Source organism: Staurois parvus, unplaced genomic scaffold (genome assembly GCF_062004578.1).
Source record: "Staurois parvus isolate SC_StPar_1 unplaced genomic scaffold, SC_StPar_1.0 ptg001400l, whole genome shotgun sequence".
Lineage (NCBI taxonomy): Eukaryota > Metazoa > Chordata > Amphibia > Anura > Ranidae > Staurois > Staurois parvus.
Window position 1 is genome coordinate 197188 of NW_028319196.1, and position 22813 is coordinate 220000.

The window sequence follows — 22813 nt, forward strand, 5'->3', positions numbered from 1 at the left end:
AGTGAAAGTAAAAGAAAAGCCCACATTTTGTGTTGGCCCGTAAAAGTAACAGAGGGGAAATGTTTCAATGGGGCCTGGGGGTCCCCAAGAAATTCCCTTAATTTGCAGGGATTTCCTCTCACTTCCTGTTTGGCTATGGGACAGGAAGTGCAGGGAAATCTCCCCAATGGGACACAGATGGTGAAAAAAGTTCTGATGGGTTATAACCCTCCCTTACTCTCTCCAAAATGAAAAAAACATTTGCCTATAGTTCTACTTTAACTCATGGTATGCCTGCAGCTTTTCTTTTACAAAGTAGCTGAATTCCAGGAATTCAGCTTTAGGTCAGACCAGTTTTAATTTCAGTTAACTGCATTGACAACAGGCGCCACCAGGTGGCGCTCTCTTCCTCTGCCCGATGTAAGCGCAGACCGATAGGTGACACGTGTTTCTGGTGAGGAGCAAGATGGCAGCCGCGGCTTCAGAATTTGTTCGCAAGCTGAGCGTCAACGAGAGCAGCAAGATGACGCCCTCCGGGAAATGCACTGAGGAAGTTTGGTCCGACGCATGCGCAGCGAGGAAGCCGGCAGCATGGCGGATAACAGAGTGACAGAGTCTCTTCTGCAGAGGCTGCAGGAGGGGAAGAGCGATGGACTGGACAGCCTGGAGTTGGCTCTGGCCCTGGGGGTGGATCACCAGCAGGTGGTGGGGGCTGTGAAGAGCCTGCAGTCCCTGGGAGAGGTGAGAGGACCTGTCTATGAAAGATGATGTAATAGCATCCTGGGGTCACGTGACTGCACAGCTGTCTTGGGCTGCAGAGTACAGTATGGCCAGATGGCCTGGGACTTCTAGGGGCCACTGGGGCCCATACAGTGGAGGGCCATAGGATGGGTGCTAGCAGGCAGAAGAGTTGAAGGGGGGCGCGGGCAGGCCAAGGAGCAGAAGGGGCGCGCGGGCAGGCCGAGGAGCAGAAGGGGGGCGAGGAGCAGAAGGGGCGCGCGGGCGAGGAGCAGAAGGGGCGCGCGGGCGAGGAGCAGAAGGGGCGCGCGGGCGAGGAGCAGAAGGGGCGCGCGGGCGAGGAGCAGAAGGGGCGCGCAGGCAGAGGAGGTGAAGGGGCGGGCCAAGGGGCAGAAGGGGTGCCCGGGCGGGCTGATGAGGTGAAGGGGCTGGCCGAGGAGCAGAAGGGGCGCGCGGGCAGAGGGGCTGGCCGAGAAGCAGAAGGGGCGAGCGGGCAGGCCGAGAAGCAGAAGTAGCGCGCGGGCGGGCGGAGGAGGTGAAGGGTCGCGCGGGCGGGCGGAGGAGGTGAAGGGTCGCGCGGGCGGGCGGAGGAGGTGAAGGGTCGCGCGGGCGGAGGAATTGAAGGGTCGCACTTGACTCTGATGTCAGCGCCCAGTAGCACTCTGACATCAGCGCAACACATCAGAGTGTTATTGGGTGCTGTCTCTTGCAGTCCAAAGTCTAAAACCCAACTATATCATAAAGCAAGAAGCAGAATGACTAGACCACACAATGTAACTGCACAGTGGTGGAACAATAGGCACACAGTAGTCCAGGGCCTTAGTCGGAATCACTTTGTTTACATGTAGCTTCTAGCGGCAACATGCACCAAATGGTGCCCTGCTAGAACAACAGGTGCGCATGCACGGGATTGGTAGCGAATCCCGCAATCCATGAGAAATAATTTCATTAACACATTGCCACTACTAGGGCATGGAATTGGCAACACTGACACTGCTGCTGCTTTGGGAACATGTGAAATATAGGATTCCCAGCTAGAATGATACGTGCTCATCCGCAGGATTGGCACAGCCCTTTGAAGATTTTCCTTTTCAAGGTGGCAGCATGGAGCAGACAAGAAAAGTCCACCAGAATGTGCTGACGTCAGCGCCCAACAGCACTCTGACGTCAGCGCCCAACAGCACTGTAATTTCGGCACAGACGTTTAGATTCTAATACTATCTTATTTTTTCCCCCAGATTATTGAGGCAGAGCAGCGATCCAGCAAGAAATGGGAGCTGAGCTCGGAGGGGCAAGAGATTGCTCAGGAGGGCAGCCAGGAAGCCCGGGTGTATTACAGCATACCCAAGGGGGGCTTGGCCCAGAGCGAGCTCATGGTGAGTGTGCGGAGAGCCTGCAAGAAAAGATGAGATGCTGTTATATCAAAATCTAAACTGGAAACTTGTACAGAAGTGTGGAAACCCCCTGTCAGTGATTTGTTTATTTTTACTGCCTGCATTCATGCACTTTCTTCGGGTGACTGGTTTTGAAAAGGAAGAGAGGGTAAATCTTCCAATGGGGACATGTTTGTGACTCTTTGATGTCTGTGACAACTGTACCAAGAGATTTACCCTCATTTTGATGGTTTTCTTACACTTCTTGCTATGTCTTCAGGACAGGATGTGATGGAAAATCTTCCTACTTGGACACATAGCAAGCAAAAAAAAAAAAAACTTAAAAATTTAAAGTTGGTCTTGCAAGGAAATGATAGAGGTCCTGCTATTTGCAGGTGTCCCCCCCCCCCCCCCCCCCACAAATGCAGAACAAAAAAAAAATTAGGAAAAAAAGTAAAAATATTTAGCTTGGACTCCGGCTTCCAGCTCTTTTGCCCAGGCAAGGGTGACGTCATGTGTTCTTGCCACATCCAATGGGGAAAGCTGAAGATCTTGAACCTGCGCTGGAGTGCATTCTTTTTTTTTGGTTTTCTCAGGTGCCCTAGAATCCCAGTGGAAGGCAGAGTGGGTCACCTAGGTGAAGCAGCCTAAAGCTAAGGTTTAGGGTAAACATTTTTTTAATTCTTTATTTTGGGTAAGCGGGTTTTAAGGTTTTTGGGATTTTTTTGTTTTTTTTTCCCCCTCCAAATTTTTTTTTTTTTAATCACTTGCCGACTGCAGATAGCTGAATGACTGGCTCACTGCGGTCGGCCAGTTCTGGGAGGGCATCATATGTCCTCCTCCCAGAAAGCTCCCTCCCACTCGCCCCCGGCGGCACGCACCCTGCGATCTCCATGATAGCTGTGTCCTATGGACACAGCTGATCATGTGATGTGGTAAAAGGCCAATCACAGTGGCCTTTTACCACTTGATCAGCCGTATCCAATGACACAGCAGATCACCGGTAAATGCAGTTGCTGGTTATCAGCTGCACCTTCCTCACACTGTCACAGCGTGAAGAAAGTACTGCCGATAACCGGCAATTGTCAGAGGATGGATCGGAACCGATCATCAGGGATCGGTGCCGCCCACCTGTGCCCAGCAGTGCCTAGTAGTGCCACCCAGTAGTGCCGTTAGTCAGTACCCATCATTGTTGCATATCGGTGCTGCCTATCAGTGCCGCCTCATCAACGCACACCAGTGAAGGAGAAAAATTACCTGTTTGCAAAATTTTATAATAGAAGCAAAGAAACTTTCTTTTTTTTTCCAAAATTTTTGCTCTTTTTTTTTTTTTTTTTGTTTATAGCACAAAAAATAAAACACCCAGCGGCAAGCAAATACTACCAAAAGAAATCTCTATTTGTGTGAAAAAAGATGATAAAAATGTCATATGGGTACAGTGTTGCATGACTGCGCAGTTGTCATTCATAGTGCAACAGCATTGAAAGCTGGAAATTGGCCTGGGCAGGAAGGGGGTATAAGTGTCCTGTAGGCAAGTGGTTAAGGATGAAGATGGGGAGCCTGTAAATAATGGGACCTTGCATTTCCATTCAAGGTCAGTTTAAAGAAAAAACAAAATAGCTTTGGTTTTAGATATACTTTAAAGCTGAACTCCAAGGAAGTGTAAACGCCACCCTTGCAGTGAGGCTTCCCCTGCACCAGCCGCTTCCCTTTGATGCTCTGGGTTGGTGGTGGGCACTTAACCTTTTGCAGTGTGGGTCAAGCTAAGCAATCATTACCGCTGCTTGAACAGTGGCCTGATTTCAGGCCAGCACATACAGAGATCACATGACTGGCTGGCTGAATTTCTATTTATCATACTAGTGATGAGCTCAGGCATGTTTGGATGCTGTCGCTGTACTGGGCCAAGCAAAAGTGTCTGAGGCATTCCTCACCCTGCAGCCGCATGTATGTGCACGGCTGCAGGGAGTAGAATGCCCTTGTGACAACTGATTGGCCCAGTATAGGTGACATCTTGGTGAGCTTGCCCTGGTGGGTTCAGGCTACGATATGAATGTTTCTGAGCTCATCACTAGTTTAGACCCAATTAAAACCTTCACTAATCATTTCTTTATGTGAGCTTTTTTCTCACCCACACTCTAGTCCAATCCTAAAAATTACACCTCAAAAATCAATTCTTAAATACATAGATCAATGAATAAATGAAACCAGAACATAAATTAAAGTCCCAAAAATGTCTCTGAAATATCAAAATGTTCAAATAACTTTCTTTTCCACCTCCAAATCACATCGTGCAAAGCTGTGCAAGGTATTCAACGTATGGTATTCCAATGTTGATGAACCTCGAAAAAAAAATATAAACTAGAAATGGTGCGTTACCTTTTACAAATAAACACTTGTGCAAAAATAATGTGTTATGCACACTGCATATCGTGACCCCTTGATGAAAAAGTACAGGAAGTGACGAAACGCGTCGGACACGTGACGTATGGCGCTATTACGTTTTACCGGAAGTACGATTGCGGCCATCTTTGTTTAGGGAACATGCTGTTTCTGCCAGGACTTATTGTATGCCTCAGAAGCTGGAAGCTGTTTGTTGGAGTTTTAAATGGACATGGGAGCATGCTAAAAGGAGTGCTAAGAAGCTTGGAGGTGCCAGCATCTACTATGTGAAAAGTGTGACATTACCTCTCTAGGGTAATTATTCATTGCTGCACCAAGTTGGAGTGTTTTCACCTAAGTTGCACATTTGTGATATTCACTATTGTATTTATTTGTGGCAGTTCAATTTTTGCAGTGTTTGAGTTCACTACCACATCTAGCAAAGCACACGGTTATTGTGTTTTTGGAGTGTTCACTTTTGCTCACGTGCGTTAACAAGTTTATTCATACTTATTGTGTGTAACATATATATCATTTTTTTTTTTTTTTTTTTTTGCACGTTTGTTGACACATGATATGCAGTGTGCATGACACATTATTTTTGCACAAGTGTTTTTTTTTTTAAAGGTAACGCACCATTTCTAGTTTATATTTTTTTCGAGGTTCATCAACATTGGAATACCATACGTTGAATACCTTGCACAGCTTTACACGATGTGATTTGGAGGTGGAAAAGAAAGTTATTTGAACATTTTGATATTTCAGAGACATTTTTGGGACTTTATGTTCTGGTTTCATTTATTCGTTGATCTATGTATTTAAGAATTGATTTTTGAGGTGTAATTTTTAGAATTGGGCTAGAGTGCGGTTGAGAAAAGAGCTCACATATTGTATCACTTTCAAGGGTGAAAGTTTTTTTCTTTTCTTTTGGGTTAGGTTTTTTATATGTATTTGGGAGTGTTCACAGTCATTGGTATTTAATCTTTTCTTTAACCTCTTCACGCTGGCCACACACAAATGTGCGGCCTCCCGGCGTCTGTGCCTAGAAGCCAAGCGGCCACATGTTTGCGTTCTATTAAAAAAGGACATATGTGCCGAGAGCATGCGCCCTGCGCGCTCCCAGCACACATGTCTGGTACTCACGGAAAGGTCCTGATCTCCTCTTTTGATCAGGACCTTTCCCAATCATGTGACTGCCATGATGGCGTGTCACGGCGGTCACATGACTAAACCCTGCCCCGCCTCCCGGCTTCTGGAACCCTTAAAGGGCCGGGAGGCGTCAGCGTGAAGGGGTTAAGAATGAAACCTTGGCTACTCTGCCCAAAAATAAGTGTTTGCCGTATTTTCTGAATGTGTACTATATAACCGCACAAGGGGATAAACAGATTTTGTTGACATAAATTGTTAATCTGGCCATAGATGGATGGAATCTGTCAGGTCAGCACGGATCGGCCAAGATTCCATCAATCTATGGGTAGGCTGGTTGTACTGAAGTCGATCCATCAATCGACTTAAAGTGTTACTAAATGCACAACAGTAAAATCAGTCTGTATATACAGTAAAGCATGCTTGTTATACTCACTGTGGAACCTAAGGGGTTAATCCTCCGCATTGTGGAAAAAGGATGTTTGATCCTGTCTTCTCTGATCCTCCCCTTCTTCTGTCTCCAATCCATCTGCTGATAGAACAGAGCCTTGGGGCAAGCTGCACATGTTCAGTTTAGTGTGTATTGCTAGAGAGTTGTTTTTTTCTTTGGGAGAGTGCATGTGATCAGCACAGGGCCAATCAGCACTGTCGAGACAGAAGGTCAGGGGTCCTGCAGCCTCAGGACAGTCAGATCAGAATGAAAACTCCTCCTACAAGCTTTAACCAGTGCTCTGCTGGACACTGATGGAAGTCACAAGACTATTGTCTATTTAGCAGTTTATATTTACTAAAATAATTGAATTTCTGTGCACTGTGGGAGACCAGATATAGTGAATGCAGGGTCCTGGGAGACCAGATATAGTGAATGCAGGGTCCTGGGAGACCGGATATAGTGAATGCAGGGTGCTGGGAGACCAGATATAGTGAATGCAGGGTCCGGGGAGACCAGATATAGTGAATGCAGGGTCCTGGGAGACCAGATATAGTGAATGCAGTGTCCTGGGAGACCAGATATAGTGAATGCAGGGTCCGGGGAGACCAGATATAGTGAATGCGGGGTCCGGGGAGACCGGATATAGTGAATGCGGGGTCCTGGGTTTAGAAACACTTTAAGTACTATGAGCCTGTTAGATTGTTTTGTATGCAATTACTGCCTGGGGTATGACTGCCAGCAGTGATCATTGTGTTCTGCAGGAAGGGAAGACTCCCTGTCGGCAGAACATAATTGGGCAGGGGTTCCCCCATCAACACTAACTGAGTTGATTGGGGGTATCAAGCGACTTTCTTTACTGCACCCCATAGTGCAAACAGGGCCAGGACAGTAAAGAATTGCATCTCTATATGTAAACAGCAGAATCACAGCCATCCTGATAATAGGAGTGCAAGGGAAATGAAGGAAATACTGAAGCCCTAGGGTAGGGTGGGAACAAGGCCTGCACTTCTGCCAGGCAGAGAGCAATAATACAAGCTAACCGAGGTTATAATGCTTTCTTGCTCCATCTAGAAATTAAAAAAAATGTTTTGCTTGGTGTTGGGCTTTGGTGCATTTAATATCAATTTAACTGCATATGCGTTGCTTTCTTTCAGAAACTGACAATTGCAAAAATTGGATTCAGTAAGGCAATGTCCAATCGCTGGATTCGATTAGACAAGTCAGCAGAGGGTGGCCCACGGATCCACAGAGCGGTGAGTGAACACTTCAGTGTCCTATTTGCATACTTTTTTTATTCCTCTTGTTTTCATGTCATCCACAAAGTTATTTACAGTGGGCATAGAAAGGAATCGCCACCCTTTCAAATAATCAAATTTTGTTGCTTTAAAGCCTGAAATGAAGACACACTTTTTTGTTTGGTTTTGTGTTTGTGTTTTGTGTTTGTGTTTTGCGTTTGTGGTTGGTGGTTTGTGGTTGGTGGTTTGTGGTTGTGTTTTGTGGTTGTGTTTCTGTTTTTGTTTTGTGTTTTTGTTTCGGCTTTTTTTTTTTGTTTTGGGTTTTTTTGGGGTTTTTTTCTTTTATCCAGCTGAATTGTGCAATTTATAACATCCAAGTGAAAGAAATAACACTAACATGTCAGAAAAAAAGGTAAACCACTTTCTAGCAGACGGGAGCAGATTTTCCTCAAGAATTTGACAGTATTTTGCCCCATCCAATTTTCCTTCCATCCTGACAACTGCTCCAGTCTCTGCTGCAGAGGACCCCCCATGACAGGATATTCCCACCTCCATGCTTTACTGTAGGAATGGTGTTAATTGGATGGTCAGCTGTATTGGATCTACGTTAGACATGTTGACTGGTGTTGAGGCAAAATCATTCAATTTTAGTCTCATCTGACCATAACACCTTCCATGTGGTCTCAGAATCTTCAAGGTGCATTTTGGCAAAGCTCAGTGGTGACTGCATGTGGCCTTTCTTGAGGAGTGGATTTTTTTCTTGCAAGCCTCCCATACAAGCCACATTTGTGGAGGATTTTTGATATTTCTGTCACATGCACACAATGACCACTCTTTGCCATCAATTCCTGCAACTGCTGTATGCCTCTTGGTAGCCTCTTTGACCTGTTTCCTTCTGGCTGTTTCATCCAGTTTGGAGCAATGTCCTGATCCAGGCAGGGTCTCTGTTGTACCAAATACCTTCCACTTCTTAATAATAGACTTCACTGTGCTTCTAGGCATTGATAATGCTTTTTGAATTTTTTTTTTCTTTTTGGATCCATCTGACTCGTGCCTGTCCACAACTTTATCCCAGAGATATTTTGACATTGCCTTGCCACTCCTAGTTAATTGTTAATCAGTTGCACTGCTAGGAACTGAAATGCTCCAGGAAAGCTCTTTTCATGCTGAGCTAATCAAAATGACCACAGCTGATCACATTTAAAAGTCAAATGGCTGTGTGTGCCATTGAGAAGGTGAATAGCTACACCTGACTAAGTTTAAAAATCATTTTTCAGAGGGGGTGATCCTTTTTTTCCCAATCAGTGATTCTGTTTTTTTAATTTTTGTCTGACATTTTGCTGTTCCATCTTTCACTTGGATGTTATAAGTTGCGATGAGTAAATACAGCAGGATAAAACAAAAATTGTGTCTGTCTTCATTTCAGGTTCCAAAGCAACAAAATGTGATTATTTTAAAGGAGGGCGATTCTTTTCTATACCCACTGTAGGGTCTTTACCTCTGCACCCCCCGGCCGCAGCTCACCTCTGCACCCCCCGGCCGCAGCTCACCCTGCACCCTGTCTGTGGCTCATATCTGCACCGTCTGAAACTCGCCTTCAAGTCACCTCTGCAACACCTGACTGCAGCTCACAACTATCATCAGTCGGGCCTCTCTATAGTAACCCTCATCCATAACTGCCTGCAGCTCACCTCTGCACCCCCTGTCCACACCTGGACATTTAAAAAATAAGACCTACCCCAAAAATAAGACCTAGTGTGTTTTTTTTTTTTTTATTATTTTTATTTTTTTTTTAGCCAAAAAACATATAAGACAGTGTCTTATTTTCGGGAAAACGGTACGTTTTTTACGCATTTTACGCATTTTTGATGGGTGTTAATCTGCCCAGCAACAAGTTGTGGAAAAAATTGCATCAAAAATACGGCAAAAAAGCGCATGCGCAAAACGCACCAAAAAGCACTGCAGAAATGGATCAAACGTAAACTGCACAGGTGTGAACCTAGCCTTAAAGCGGAGTTCCACCAGGAAAAAAAATAAATAAATAAAAGTCAGCAGCTACAAAAACTGTAGCTTCTGACTTTTGAAATATAGACACTTACCTGTCCCTCGGTCCACTGGTGTCCTCACCACGGCTGCTTCCACCGGCCATCTTCTCTCCCAGGCGCTGGCATCTTCAGTGTGGGCACCCAGCTGTGACAGCTTGCGGTTTCACAGCCGGGTGCCCACGGCGCATGCATGAGAAGTGCTGCACTTTGTGAATGGCCCCGTAGTCTTCTGGGACCTGTCACGTGTCCCAGAAGACTACGGGGAGGGAGGAGGGGGAGGACAACTTCCGCTTTCGATCGCCTAGGCGATCACAGCAGAAGTGGGAGCAGGTACCTGTCAAATTTGGGTTCCTGCTCCCCTCCAAAGGTGACAATCCTTAATGGGGATTGGGGAACAAAGGCTTAAAGCGGAACTTCCCCTTTTATTTTTAAGTGTTTGAATGTGTTTCATTATCAGCCTCCTGTAGTCCCATGTACAGCAGCATCATTGGGATAGGGAAAAGAATCACTAGGAGCCAATCAGGTGCTACTACATTTCACATGTGAAAGCCATGAACATGCTGACAGAAGGAGAGAGAAGAGGGAGCAAAGCTGATGACTTTCATGTGCTGTTCCTCCCTTTTTTTTTTTTCTCTCTTTTTTTTTAATTGACAATCCTTTAAAGCAGGGGTCTCCAAACAAGTAAAAAATGACATGAGTGGAAGGAATAGTGCTCCAACATTTGTATCAGTGGGAAGAATAGTGCCCATTGTTGGTATCAGTGGGAAAATTGGTACCCCATCGTTGGCGTCAGTAGAGGGAACGGTGCCCCAAGAGCCAAATAAAGACAAGCAAAGGGTACAGTTGCACCCCTTCCTGCCCAGGCTTTCCAGGTTTCAGCGCTGTCTCACTTTAAATGACAATTGCTCATTTATTCATTTCAGGTACTTATATAGCGCCGTCAATTTACGCAGCACTTTACATATATATTGTACATTCACATCAGTCCCTAACCCTCAAGGGGTGTACAATCTAAGATCCCTAACTTACATTCATACATACACATACTAGGGACAATTTAGACAGGAGCCAATTCACCTACCAGCATGTCTTTGGAGTGTGGGAGGAAACCAGAGTACCCGGAGGAAACCCACGCAGGCACAGGGAGAACATGCAAACTCCAGGCAGGTGGTGCCATGGCTGGGATTCGAATCAACGACCCGAGTACTGCCAGGCAGAAGTGCTAACCATTTAGCCACTGTGCTGCCCAATTTATGCAATACTGTACCCAAATGACATTTTTCTCATTTTTTTCACACAGAACATTTTTTTTGGTGGTATTTAATCACCACTGGGATTTTCTAGTTTTTGTTAAACAAAAAAGGTTTTGGAAAAAAAACACGCTGTTTTTCATTTGTTGTTATAAGATTTTGCATGTAATCTTTCTTCATAAATTTAGAACAAAATGCAATCTGCTACACTTCTTTGGTAACAATAACCCAAATCCGTGTATATTTTTTAATCTGTAGGAAAGTTAGTTAGTTTGCTATGGGGTTTATATTTGAAAATTGACCAGTCCTGATGTACTGACAGCCTGTCTCAATTCTTGAGGCCTGAAAATGCCAGGACAGTACAGATATTCCCAAAAATGACCCTCTTTTTTGGAAAGAAGGCAGTCTAAGGTATTTAGAACTAAACTTTAAAAAGATAGAGGGAATATTGAGAACACCGACTGTCTCATCACTATTGTTGCTGTCTAAGCCAAAATCAGTCACACGCAGTGGGTAAAGTCCAACGCCAATATAGGTGTAAGGAGCACAATACCTCCGCCTCAATATAATCCGGTGTTGATATTAGTTTAATGATGTCCAGACGTCTTATTGTTTTACACTGTTTGTATGTCTATTGTGTATGTTGTGGCTATTGAGCACCACTTACTATTATTTTTTGCAAAGTTTTTGCTATGAATACATAATTCTAATTTACAATTTCTGATGCGAGTCTCGTTTTGCTGTCAGATTAACCACTTGTCTAAGGTATTTAGTGAGAGGCATGGCGAGTTTTTGGAAGCTGACTTTTTTTTTTTGTCTAAATTTTTTGGAAAATGAAGAGAAGTTACAATTTATTTTTCTACATACTGTCACCAATGCAGTAAAGCATCATCCTATAACTGTCGTGGTGGTTAACAGGGACACTGACTAGTGCCAATATGTTAAAAAAAAAAAAAAAAAAAAAGTGTAAATTGTGTTTTTTTGTTTGTTTTTTTGGTTTTTTTTTTTTTACATTCTTTGACCAGAGCCATATTCTTTGACCACCTCCGGGTAGGTGAGCAGAATTTTTTTTTTTTTTTGATTGCTTATAGTCACTGTTCTAGGCAACCATTTTTTTCTGAATTTAATCTGTGAAAAAAAAAAACCCTTATGAGTTATAACCCTACCTAACTCAAAGTGAAGTTTCATCTGGTTTATTTTTTGTCTTTAGATTCCAAAAAAAATAAAAAATGAAGTTTTTGCAAAATAATGTTGCTAAGAGAGAGCCTAGTCCTCCTGCCACAATAGACAACGTATGTATTACTTTATTATCTTGAGTAATGACAGAGTTATCAAATAAACAGACCTATAGCAGAAATGCAAAAATGGCTATACAAGTACAGGAGCTGAAGTGGTTAAAGCCAAGCTCCAACTGACACTTGAGGCTGGAAGTCTTCAGTGGGGTCACAGATTGCCATGAAATCAGCTCAGTACTTCCTTCCTACGGACGTTAACCGGACTCGCTTGTGTGACTGATCCTGGAACGTGTCTGTGATGCTAGAACACAACAGACTTCTCAATTTCCCTGAGAGGCAAACTTTCACTCTCAAAACTAAAAATATTTTTGCCCGAGTGCAGGGGCAGACTGACAACTCATGGGGCCCCCGGGCAATAGGGGATCATGGGGCCCCTGTGTCCTTGCCCAAACTCAAAAAAGCCTATGATAAAGGTACCAGGAGCATCTTATGGGGCCCCCTACTGACCCCGGGCCCTCGGGCAGTGCCCGAGTTTCCAAATGGTCAGTCCGCCCCTGCCCGAGTGGTGTCCATTTAGTTTTAATGAAATGCCAAGGCATTTATTTTTTTCCCTGTATCACCACCACTTTGTGTTTTTTTTTTTATATATATTTTTTTTTTACCATGTCACCATCTTATATCCCACTATACTCTGCCTGCAGGTGGATTCAGTAGAAGATACTGTTAAGGAGAAGCTGCAGCTGATCGAGAAAGGAAAGGCGGACAGTGTAAATGAGAAGGACAAGAGCGAGCTGAGAAAGAGGAAACTGCTCAATGAAGTGTAAGTGGATGCAGCATGGTCATTGGTTATTACACATGATTGGGAACAGAGCTGGGTAATAACATGTAACTGTGTGTTTCTTCAAGGTCACTCTTATCTTGTAGGACCTCTGTGTTCGGATCCATGCACCCCCTCCTGACCGCATATCAGACTTTGACATGCAGTTGAGTCCATGACACCACTGTGTGTGCATTCACTGCCATGGGCTTCCTGCATGCAGCTCTGAGGTGGATGCACAAAACACATCTGCCAGCAGCTCAGATTGAAGAATGGGCTTAACTGCCAATCTGAATGAGCCTTTACCACCTGAGTTCTAGACTGCATGTACTCTTACATTAGCATTTTTCAGTTCTTTGATAGTTCGACTAACAATTACCTGATCTTGGAACACTGTATCCAAATGAATTTTATAACATTTTGAGCTTTCTTTTGGTGCTGCTTGAGAACCACAGAGTGTATATGTAAAGCAAAGCAGAAGTTTTTGGGAAAAAAAGTTGTCCTGACTATCGTATTTCATAACCACTTCCAGTCCGGACACCTTCACCCCCTTCCTATCCAGGCCAATTTTCAGCTTTCAGCGCTTTCACACTTTGAATGACAATTGTGCGGTCATGCAACACTGTACCCATATGAATTTTTTAGCATTTTTTTGAGACAGATAAAGCTTTATTTTGGTGGTATTTTTTCACCACTGGGATTTTTATTTTTTTCTATGTAAATGAAAGTCCAAAAATTTTGAAAAGAAGAAATTTTTCTTATAAAATTTTGCAAATAAATAATATTTCATCATAAATCTTGGCCAAAATGTATTCTGTTTTTATCTTTTTAGTAAAAAAAAACAAATTAGTTTATAACCAAAAATTTATCATTTTTAAACTTTTTTTTTTTACATTTTTATTTTATTTTTTTATATTTTGTTTTTTTTTTGTTTTTTTCATACTGTCACCCTAGCAGTACAGTGTCACCATGGTGACACTGTACTACTTGTGGAGGGTGATGAAGATTTTTTTTTTACACCGATTGCTTTTAAACCCATAAAGGCTGTAAAAGCAATCATTTCTCCTTCTCTCTGGCTGCATTCTTGCAGCCATTGAGAACTACTGCGTGAGCTGTGATTGGTCACAGCTTGTCACATGGTACAAGGCTGTTGTGAATAGCTTTGTACCATGTGACCTCTGATCTTTCACAGATTTCACACGTAGTAAGCAATGATGTCAGAAGTGACATCTTGCTTAGTACTCTGCATGTGATCACTGATTGGCCAATCAGTGATCACATGATTGGGACCTCGCACAGAGGTCCCGTATGACGATTGGGTTTCCACTGTGTCCAGAGGACACAGCAGGCACCAGATCGCGGTGCTCCGCGTTCCCAGGGAGCGCGCACAGGCAGGGGGCGGGGAGGCAGTTTATAAACGGCCACCCGACCCTGCACTGCCACCGTCCGGCCGTTTATATACAACAGACGGACGGGAGGTGGTTAAAAAGTGAATGGTGCCGCAGTCTTCTGGGACCTGTGGCATTCACTTCCGCCTGGCAGGACTATGGTCACTGCTTCAATTTCCAACCATGACACTACCTGCCTGTAGTTTGCATGTTCTTCCTGTGGCTACGTGTTTCCTCCAGGTACTCCAGTTTCCTCCCACACTCCAAAAACATGCTGGTAGGTGAATTGATTGTAAGCTCTTTGAGGGCAGAGACTGATGTGAATGTACAATATATATGTGTAAAGTGTTGTGTAAATTGACGGCGCTATATAGGCACCTGTAAGAAATAAAATACCTTAGACTAAAGCTCTCCAGCGGTGTGCCGTCATCATTGACAGGACTCGCATCTTCACCCAGTCTTTCTCCCGGGTTCACTGGCTCAGGTTCTTTGAATGGCTGAGCCTTGATGACGTCAGTCTCGTGCATGCCCACGGGAGTCACCATTTACAGCACAGAGCTCTGAAGAGATGGCACAAGTTATGCCGTCCCATCGTAGCACATGCACCGGTGACGTCACTGGCTGCATCCAGTGTGAATATCTCCTAAACACCGTAAGTTTAGGACATATTCACTGTACCTACAGGTAACCCTTATTATAGGCTTACCTGGAGGTACAAGTTCTAAAGTGGACTTTACTACTGCATTAAGATCCCCATCAGGGGGACTTCTTACAACCACCAATCTCATTCAAGATTTGTGGTTTGAATGTGACTAGTAATTGAACAATCCGAGGTTGTTTTGCAGTAAAGCTTTACACAGAGGGCTGTAGAGGATTACACGGAGGTTGGGTTATGGTCACGCGTTGTAAGATGTTGTGGTGTTTACTGGGTAATATTCGCTCCCTCAATGTTTTTACATGTTGCATTTTCAACTGCTAGTGGAAATAGATGAGAGAGGTGTACTGTTCTGTGCAAAATTGTCATCTGCAGTCACGGGGAGGGGGGGCAGTGGACTGTTTTACTACACACATCCTGCAGATGAAAATGTTCTGCTGTACAGAATCCTCCTCCTTCCTCCCCCCTCCCCCCTCCCCCCTCCCCCCTCCTTCCTCCCCCCTCCCCCCTCCTTCCTCCCCCCTCCTTCCTCCCCCCTCCCCCCTCCTTCCTCCCCCCTCCCCCCTCCTCCCTCCTTCCTCCCCCCTCCCCCCTCCCTCCTCCCCCCTCCCCCCTCCCCCCTCCCCCCTCCTTCCTCCCTCCCCCCTCCCCCGCCTTCCTCCCTCCCCCCTCCCCCGCCTTCCTCCCTCCCCCCTCCCCCGCCTTCCTCCCTCCCCCCTCCCCCGCCTTCCTCCCTCCCCCCTCCCCCGCCTTCCTCTCCCCCTCCTCTCTCCTCCCCTCTCCCTCCTCTCTCCTCCCCTCTCCCTCCTCTCTCCTCCCCTCTCCCTCCTCTCTCCTCCCCTCTCCCTCCTCTCTCCTCCCCCCTCCCTCCTCTCTCCTCCCCCCTCCCTCTTCTCCCCTCCCCCCTCTCTCCTCCCCCCTCCCTCTTCTCCCCTCCCCCCTCCCTCTTCTCCCCCTCCTCTCTCCTCTCTCCTCCCCCCTCCCCCCTCCCTCCTCTCCCCCTCCTCTCTCCTCTCTCCTCCCCCTCCCTTCTCTCCCCCTCCTCTCTCCTCTCTCCTCCCCCTCCCTTCTCTCCCCCTCCTCTCCCCCTCCTCTCTCTTCTCTCCTCCCCCCTTCCTCCGCCCTCCCCCCCTCCTCCGCCCTCCCCCCCTCCTCTCTCCTTCCCCCTTCCTCCGCCCTCCCCTCCTCATCTCTCCTCCTCTCCCCTCCTCTCCTCCCTCCTCTCCTCTCCTCCCTCCTCTCCTCCCTCCCCTCCTCCCTCCCCTCCTCCCTCCCCTCCTCTCCTCCCTCCCCTCCCCTCCTCTCCTCCCTCCCCTCCCCTCCTCTCCCCTCCTCTCCCCTCCCCTCCTCTCCCCTCCCCTCCTCTCCCCTCCTCTCCCCCACCCTCCCCCCTCTCCCCTCCTCCCTCCCCCCTCCTCCTCTTCTCATGTTCCATTATTAAGCTGACCATTCTCCACTTTCATCTGAAATGAAAGCCGTGGGTGGCTCTGCCGGCAGCAACTGGCATAACAGCAGTCAATTGAAAAATCAAACAAGCCGGGTGGAAGGATGCAGCCACTGTCTGCGTATTCAGACACCAACAGTGCTGGGGGGGGTGGTGTAGAATGAGATTCCTCCATCCTCACAGTTTAGTGTAGATGGAGGGATCTATTGATTTTTCCTCTATAGCCAGTGGGTTAAAGTATAGCAATCTATGCATGTATTGATTGATAGGAAAAAAGATAAATCTGTTTTCAAATTAGTTTCTTGTAATTCTTGTATTTTCTTGTAATGTAACCAAGACACCATTGTATTCCTGTGCACAGTGCTGTCAGTCTAACACTATGAGCTTGCTGAAAGGGGGAGAGAGTCACTTGAACAGAGTAATCACCAGTGTGGTGATGCTGCTATATTATCCATGCATCAGGCTGGCTGTGGGGTTATCAAGCTAAACAGCACTGCAGAAAACTGAGGTCATCAAACTGATGGTGTGTCAGGGTGTATGGAGGGGGGGTCCTGCATAATAAACCGGTGTTAACTTAAATATTTTACCAAAGAATTGTGTATTTTGTTATCAGATTTGTATTTCTATGTTTTCTGAAGGTTAAAGTGATAGTAAAAGCAATTTATTAAAAAAAAAAACTGTCATACTTACCTGCTCTGTGCAGTGGTTTTGCACAGAGTAGCCCCGATCCTTTTCTTGGGTCCCCCGTCGGTGTTCCTCGCTCCTCCCTCCTTCTAAATGCCTCCAGAGCAAGCTGTTTGCTATGGGGACACCCAAGAAGGCTCATTCCCGAGCCCATTTACACACAGAGCCTTAGCCTGGCTCTGCCCCCTCTTTTTCCTCATTGGCTCACTGGCTGTGATTGATAGCAATGGGAGCCAAGTGCTCCCTCTTTTGTCTCAGCCAATGAGTAGGGAGAGTTGAGGCTCTTGTGCACATCGCTGCATCCGTGATAGGGCTCAGGTAAGTATTATGGAGGGCTGCTGAACACAGGTTTTTTTTACCTTGATGCATTGTAGTTTTTACAACCACTTTATACCCAAGAACAGCCGTAATATATTGCAGCTTACCAGTCCTTGGATGTGGTAGCTGCATTAGCTTTTTTTTCAGGCCTTTTTATCCTTTTATTTAAATTGTTTGTAATGCCAGTAACACCCTTCTGGTCTGTTGGACAGGTGAGTTAGGACTACAGAACAGCTTCCCTTCTCCTGATCTCCATAACTAATGGGGGAGGTGTTCTGTAGTCTATTTGGGTCTCCTTACTTGGTACACATTCTTTAATGTTAAAAGTAAAATTCGTGGGGTCAATGAAAGTGGTAGTAAACTTGTTTAAAAAAGTAAATAAAAAAACTTTCCTGTTGCAAGTTAATATAATGTGCTAGTATGCACCGCACACTAGCACATTATGGACAGGGCAGGATGACGGCACGGGTAGGGCGCCCCCCTACCCAGAAATGCAAAGTCACATGTGTGTATATATACGTGATTTTGTGCACTTGTTCCATCCTGTTGCAGTACTTCTGAAATACGGCAGATGGGAAGCGGTTAAAGAAGAACTTCATTAAAACCAACAACAGTTGAGACAATGAACACCTTGATCGGGTCTATGTACAGCATAATGTATAAAGTACATGGGTCAGGAGTAAAGAAAAAAAGAAAAACGTATAGAATGTAGCAGTCAGGATGAGCGCCATGTTCACATCAAAGGTCTCCCTTATATCAAAGTCAACAGCATTCCTCCTACACATCAGAGTCCCCCTTAAATCTGTGTCTTCAGAGTCCCACCTTACAGCAGAGTACCGCTCCTTACATCAGAGCCCAGCAGAGTGCCCCTTTTACCACTGGTGGGTGGCTGGCATGAAAAGGCTTTAAAAAAAAAAAAAATCCCTTTGTTGCTGGATCTTAACTGCAAATGCACAGTTCCAGAGCCAGCCAATTAGCGAACTGCCAGATTGGGACGAAACGGTGGAGCGTGTGAATATAAGCCATGCCTGATGCCATGATGTCACTGTACAGGGGCAAACCCAGACCTGTCCTGCTGCCTGATCTGAGGCTGAGCCCAGCAATTCTCTATTAGTTCTCATAACTGTGCATGTGTAGTTCACAGCTGATGACAAGGGGAGTTTTTAGGGCTCCTTTCTCCTGTCCGCAATTATGGACAGGAGAAAAGTGCCTGTTTTTTTTTTGTTTTTTTTTTTTTGTTTTTTTTGTTACAAACCATCTGTAAATGTACAGACGGTTGGCAATACGTGGCTGGGGTGTACAAAGGCTGCCACTGTGATTCTTTGTTTCGTGGCCATGACAAGAAATACCCTCTGTTGCTTGCTGTGGGCACAGTGCCTGATAACCATGTTCTAGTCAAGTGAATGGGGCTGCTCTGCAAGCACCTCACAACTGCATGCAATGTAGGTTGCGGTGTGCTAATATGGAGTTCCGGGGGTTAAAGCAGGTGGTGAAGAGGTGATGCAACTCCTCGCTGCCTGCCAAATGGCTCTCTGAAGAGTGATCTGAACACAGATAGCTCTTCAGAAACCAAAGCTAGTGTGTAGGAGCTCTTCAAGGGATTCTGGGCAGGAGGTGGTTAAACAGAAGCATGACAAACTTGTGAGTTAAAATTCTATCAGTTTATCCAACTAGTAGTTGGTCGGCCTTCCCCAATAGTACTTCAGGTGTCCCTGGACATGAAATCAACTCTGGCAAGTTTGTGAAACCTTCTAGAACAGGGAGGGGGAGAGAAGGGAGGAAGTTGGGGACAAGTCAGTCCTAGAGCAGTGTTCACTCACCCCAGGCTGGGATCTGAAGACTCAGGCATCATCATCATCAATCATGCAGAGACGGATGCAGCTTCCAGGGGCTGTACTTCATATATCCTACCCCTCTTTCTGAGGCACCACACTGGCCGTGTATGAGCGGGGCAGACAGGTGGAGAGGGGTGGGAGCAGACTGAGTCCTGTCTATGCAGAGAGGAGGGGAGAGCTTGCTGCCTGGAGTCTGTGACACAGACTGCTTCCCTGACCAATGGTTTGGCAATCCTGCCTGGGCACAGTATCCATGGGGGGTTGCCTGGGTAGGTGCAGCTGCAATCTGGGGGGGCACAGCCTACCCCAGCTCCCCCCTAGATCCGGCTATGATTATGAAAGACTTGCCTTAGAAGGAAGCCCTCCAGCAGCACGCTGTCACCGCTGCAGAGGCTTCCATCTTCACCTAGTCTTCCTTCTGGGTTCACGGGCTACGGCTGCTTAACCACCTCCCGCCCGCCATATAGTAATATGACGGACGCAAGAGGGTTCTCTCGTTCTGGGAGAACGTCATATGACGTCCTCCCATTCTAACCGCGCATGCCCGGCTCCCGGAGCGCACAGCGCGGCGATGTGTCCCTCGGACAAAGCGGATCACCGATCCACGGAAAGAGCCGAAGATGTCGGCTCGGTCATGTGATCAGCTGTGTCCAATCACAGCTGATCACATGTAAACAGGGAAATGCTGGTTATTGGCATTTCTCTCCCCACGAGCTGTCACACTGACAGAGGAGAGCCAGTAATCGGCATTCCTCAGACGGGACATGTACACTGATCATCAGGGCACTGATGATAGTGTGCCCTGATGAACTGTGTAGCCCCAGCAGTGCCAGCTCTGTGCTCATCCATGCCACATATCAGTGCCACCTATCAGTGCTGCCAGTCAGTGCTACCTATCAGTGCCAGTCAGTGCCGCCTATCAGTGCCATATACGAATGCTGCCTTTCAGTGCCCATCAGTGGCACCTACCAGTGCCTGCCCATCAGTGCACCCTATCAGTGCCCATCACTGCAGCCTCATTAGCGCATATCAGTGAAGGAGAAAAATCACTTATTTACAAGATTTTATAACAAAATCTAAGAAAAAACTTTTTCTTTTTTTTTTTTCAAAATTTTCAGTGGTTTTTGGTTTGTTTAAGAAACCCCCCCCCCCCGAGGTGATTAAATACCAACTAAATAAAGCTCTATCTGTCACAAAAAAATGATAAAAATTTCATATGGGTACAGTGTTGCATGACTGCGCAATTGTCATTCAAAGTGCAATAGCGCTGAAAGCTGGCAATTGGCCCGGGCAGGACGGGGGTATAAGTGCCCTGTAGGCTAGTGGTTAAATGATCGAGCCACCGATGACATCACTCCTGCGCATGTGTGCAGGAGTCTCGGCCATGGCACACAACTCTTGAGCAACGGCACGGGTATGTTCCTTCAGAGTGCATTCGCTGGTGATTTCGGCTGCTGCTCTATAGAATATTGCCTAAATGATAAACATTTAGGAGATATTCATTTTACCTACAGGTCAGCTTTATTATAAGTTTTCCTGTAGGTAATAATGAAAACAAAGTGACTTTACTACCACTTTACCCCCTTCCCGCCTACCAGCATACTTTTTAAAAAGTTCTCAACATTTGGGAGGCAAGATTCCCCTCTCAGCCTTTGCCAATGTTAATACACCCTTCTCTTCCCCAAGGTGCATCTACCTGTTCCTATAAAGATAGATTAAGGTACCATGTACACGGGACACTTCTGAATGATGGAAACTGCTGGAAAACGTAGGTTAAAAAAGTCTGTTTAGCTGCGTTTACATAACGCGTTTATGCACATTTATGTGCGTTTGCGTTTAGAAAAGTTTTTTTTAAAGATAAGCACAGGAGAACCTCCCAAATGCCCAGAATGCACTGAAAATTGGTAAATTATTAACTATTTCAGACTGTTTCAGAGAAATACAGAGAGTAGAAGCAGAGACAGCAGTATGTGTTGATGTTAGCTTAGGTGTGAGTTGCTCATTAACATTTCTTTTGTTTCCAGTGGTGGGAAAGGTGTCTGGTGGTGGGAGTCAGTAAGGTCACCTGGCAGGGGGTCTTCATGAGGAATTTGAGGTGTGAATGGTCATTAACATATCTTTTGTTTCCAAGGGTGGGAGAGGTCTGAGGTGTGAATTGGTCATTACAATGTATGACAAGCTTGGTAGGAACATCCTGTGTTCAGTGTTTTGTCCATCTGAGTACCTTGAAAACACTTTGCATGCATTTTTCATGATGAAAAAAAGGCTCTAGACAGCATCGGGAACTGGAAGAGTTAAAAAAAAATTCAAATGCAAACAGTTATAAACGCGATTTGCTGCGTTCACAAGCGGTTTGCGTTTGAAACGCTGATAAAATCGACTGCTGAATGCAAGTTTTCTGTGTTCAAAATAATGACTGTAAACGACTCTGTGTACATGGACACATAGGGAAACATTAGGGAGAGTTCAGGGGCTGCTGAAAAAAACGCTGAACAGATCCTAAACGTGAGTTTATCAGCTGCAGTGTACATGAGCCCTAAAAATACACTTCCTTTATGTATGAAATAAAAACAGGCTTGCTTTAAAACAAATAACCTTGCTTGGTGAACAGCCTCTACTCCTCTATCATATGGACCCTTGTCTGTTTGTGATTTATTTGGAGGCATGTTTTCAGAAATAATTTGATTTTCTTTCTAATCTTTCAGGACAGTTAAAACCTACTGGGTAACGAAGGGAAGTGAGTTCAGCACCAATATTACCAAACAAGAAACTGACCTTACTCCAGAAATGATTGCCAGGTAAAAAGTGTTTGTTACTTTGGCTGCTTATGCATGATAGTGTTGATCAATTCTTCAGGGTCTTTTTATAAAATATTAGTTTGGTGAATGTCGCAAACATTTGTCCAGACTGAGCACATTTTCCTTGTATTTTCTCTAATACTATTATTTGCTATGATGGTCAGCCCCATCTAGTGTTCAAAATGTGGTACATTTTCTGGTTGAGAATTTTAGAAAAATATACCAAATTTTGACTCTGTATTACATTTGTGTGATGTGGGAATGCACCCGCCCCATGTGCAGTACATTGTGCTGCCATTCATTGTGGATGGCACCCCAACATGCTGCAGTGCACTGCAAGGCATATACTGTGCATTGGGATATGCTGCTTTGTTAAAAAAAAAAATAAAAAAAATGTGTGTGTATGTGTGTATATATATATATGTGTGTGTGTGTGTGTGTGTGTGTATGTGTGTATATATATGTGTGTATGTGTGTATATATATGTGTGTGTGTGTGTATGTGTGTGTGTGTGTATATACAGTCATGGCCGAAATTGTTGGCACCCTTGATATTTTTCCTGAAAATCAAGTATTTCACACAAAAAAGGTATTGCATTAACACATGTTTTGCTATACACATGTTTATTCCCTTTGTATGTATTGGAACAAATATAAAACAGAGGCAGAAAAGCAAATATGACATAATGTCACACAAAACCCCAAAAATGGGCTGGACAAAAGTATTGGCACCCTTAACTTAATATTTGGTTGCACACCCTTTGGAAAACATAACTGAAATCAGTCGCTTCCTATAACCATCAATAAGCTTCTGACACCTCTCACCCGGAATTTTGGACCACTCTTCCTTTGCAAACAGCTCCAGGTCTCTCTTATTGGAAGGACACCTTTTCCCAACAGCAATTTTAAGATCTCTCCACAGGTGTTCAATGGGATTTAGATCTGGGCTCATTGCTGGCCACTTCAGAACTCTCCAGCGCTTCTTTGCCATCCATTTCTGAGTGCTTTTTGACGTATGTTTGGGGTCATTGTCCTGCTGGAAGACCCAGGATCTTGGAC

At 45.4% G+C, this 22813-nt stretch overlaps 1 protein-coding gene across 1 annotated transcript in view; it reads left to right on the forward strand.

The window, feature by feature from the left end:
* Window positions 1–531: 531 nt before the first annotated feature.
* The window catches only part of FARSA (phenylalanyl-tRNA synthetase subunit alpha), a 52400-nt gene continuing 30118 nt past the window's right edge, over window positions 532–22813 (forward strand). The window contains exons 1-5 of the mRNA XM_089661871.1: window positions 532–720; window positions 1956–2093; window positions 7206–7304; window positions 12518–12636; window positions 21663–21755. Of these exons, the coding sequence (XP_089517997.1) occupies window positions 547–720; window positions 1956–2093; window positions 7206–7304; window positions 12518–12636; window positions 21663–21755 (623 nt within the window). The 5' untranslated portion in view covers window positions 532–546. The remainder of the gene's footprint in view (window positions 721–1955; window positions 2094–7205; window positions 7305–12517; window positions 12637–21662; window positions 21756–22813) is intronic.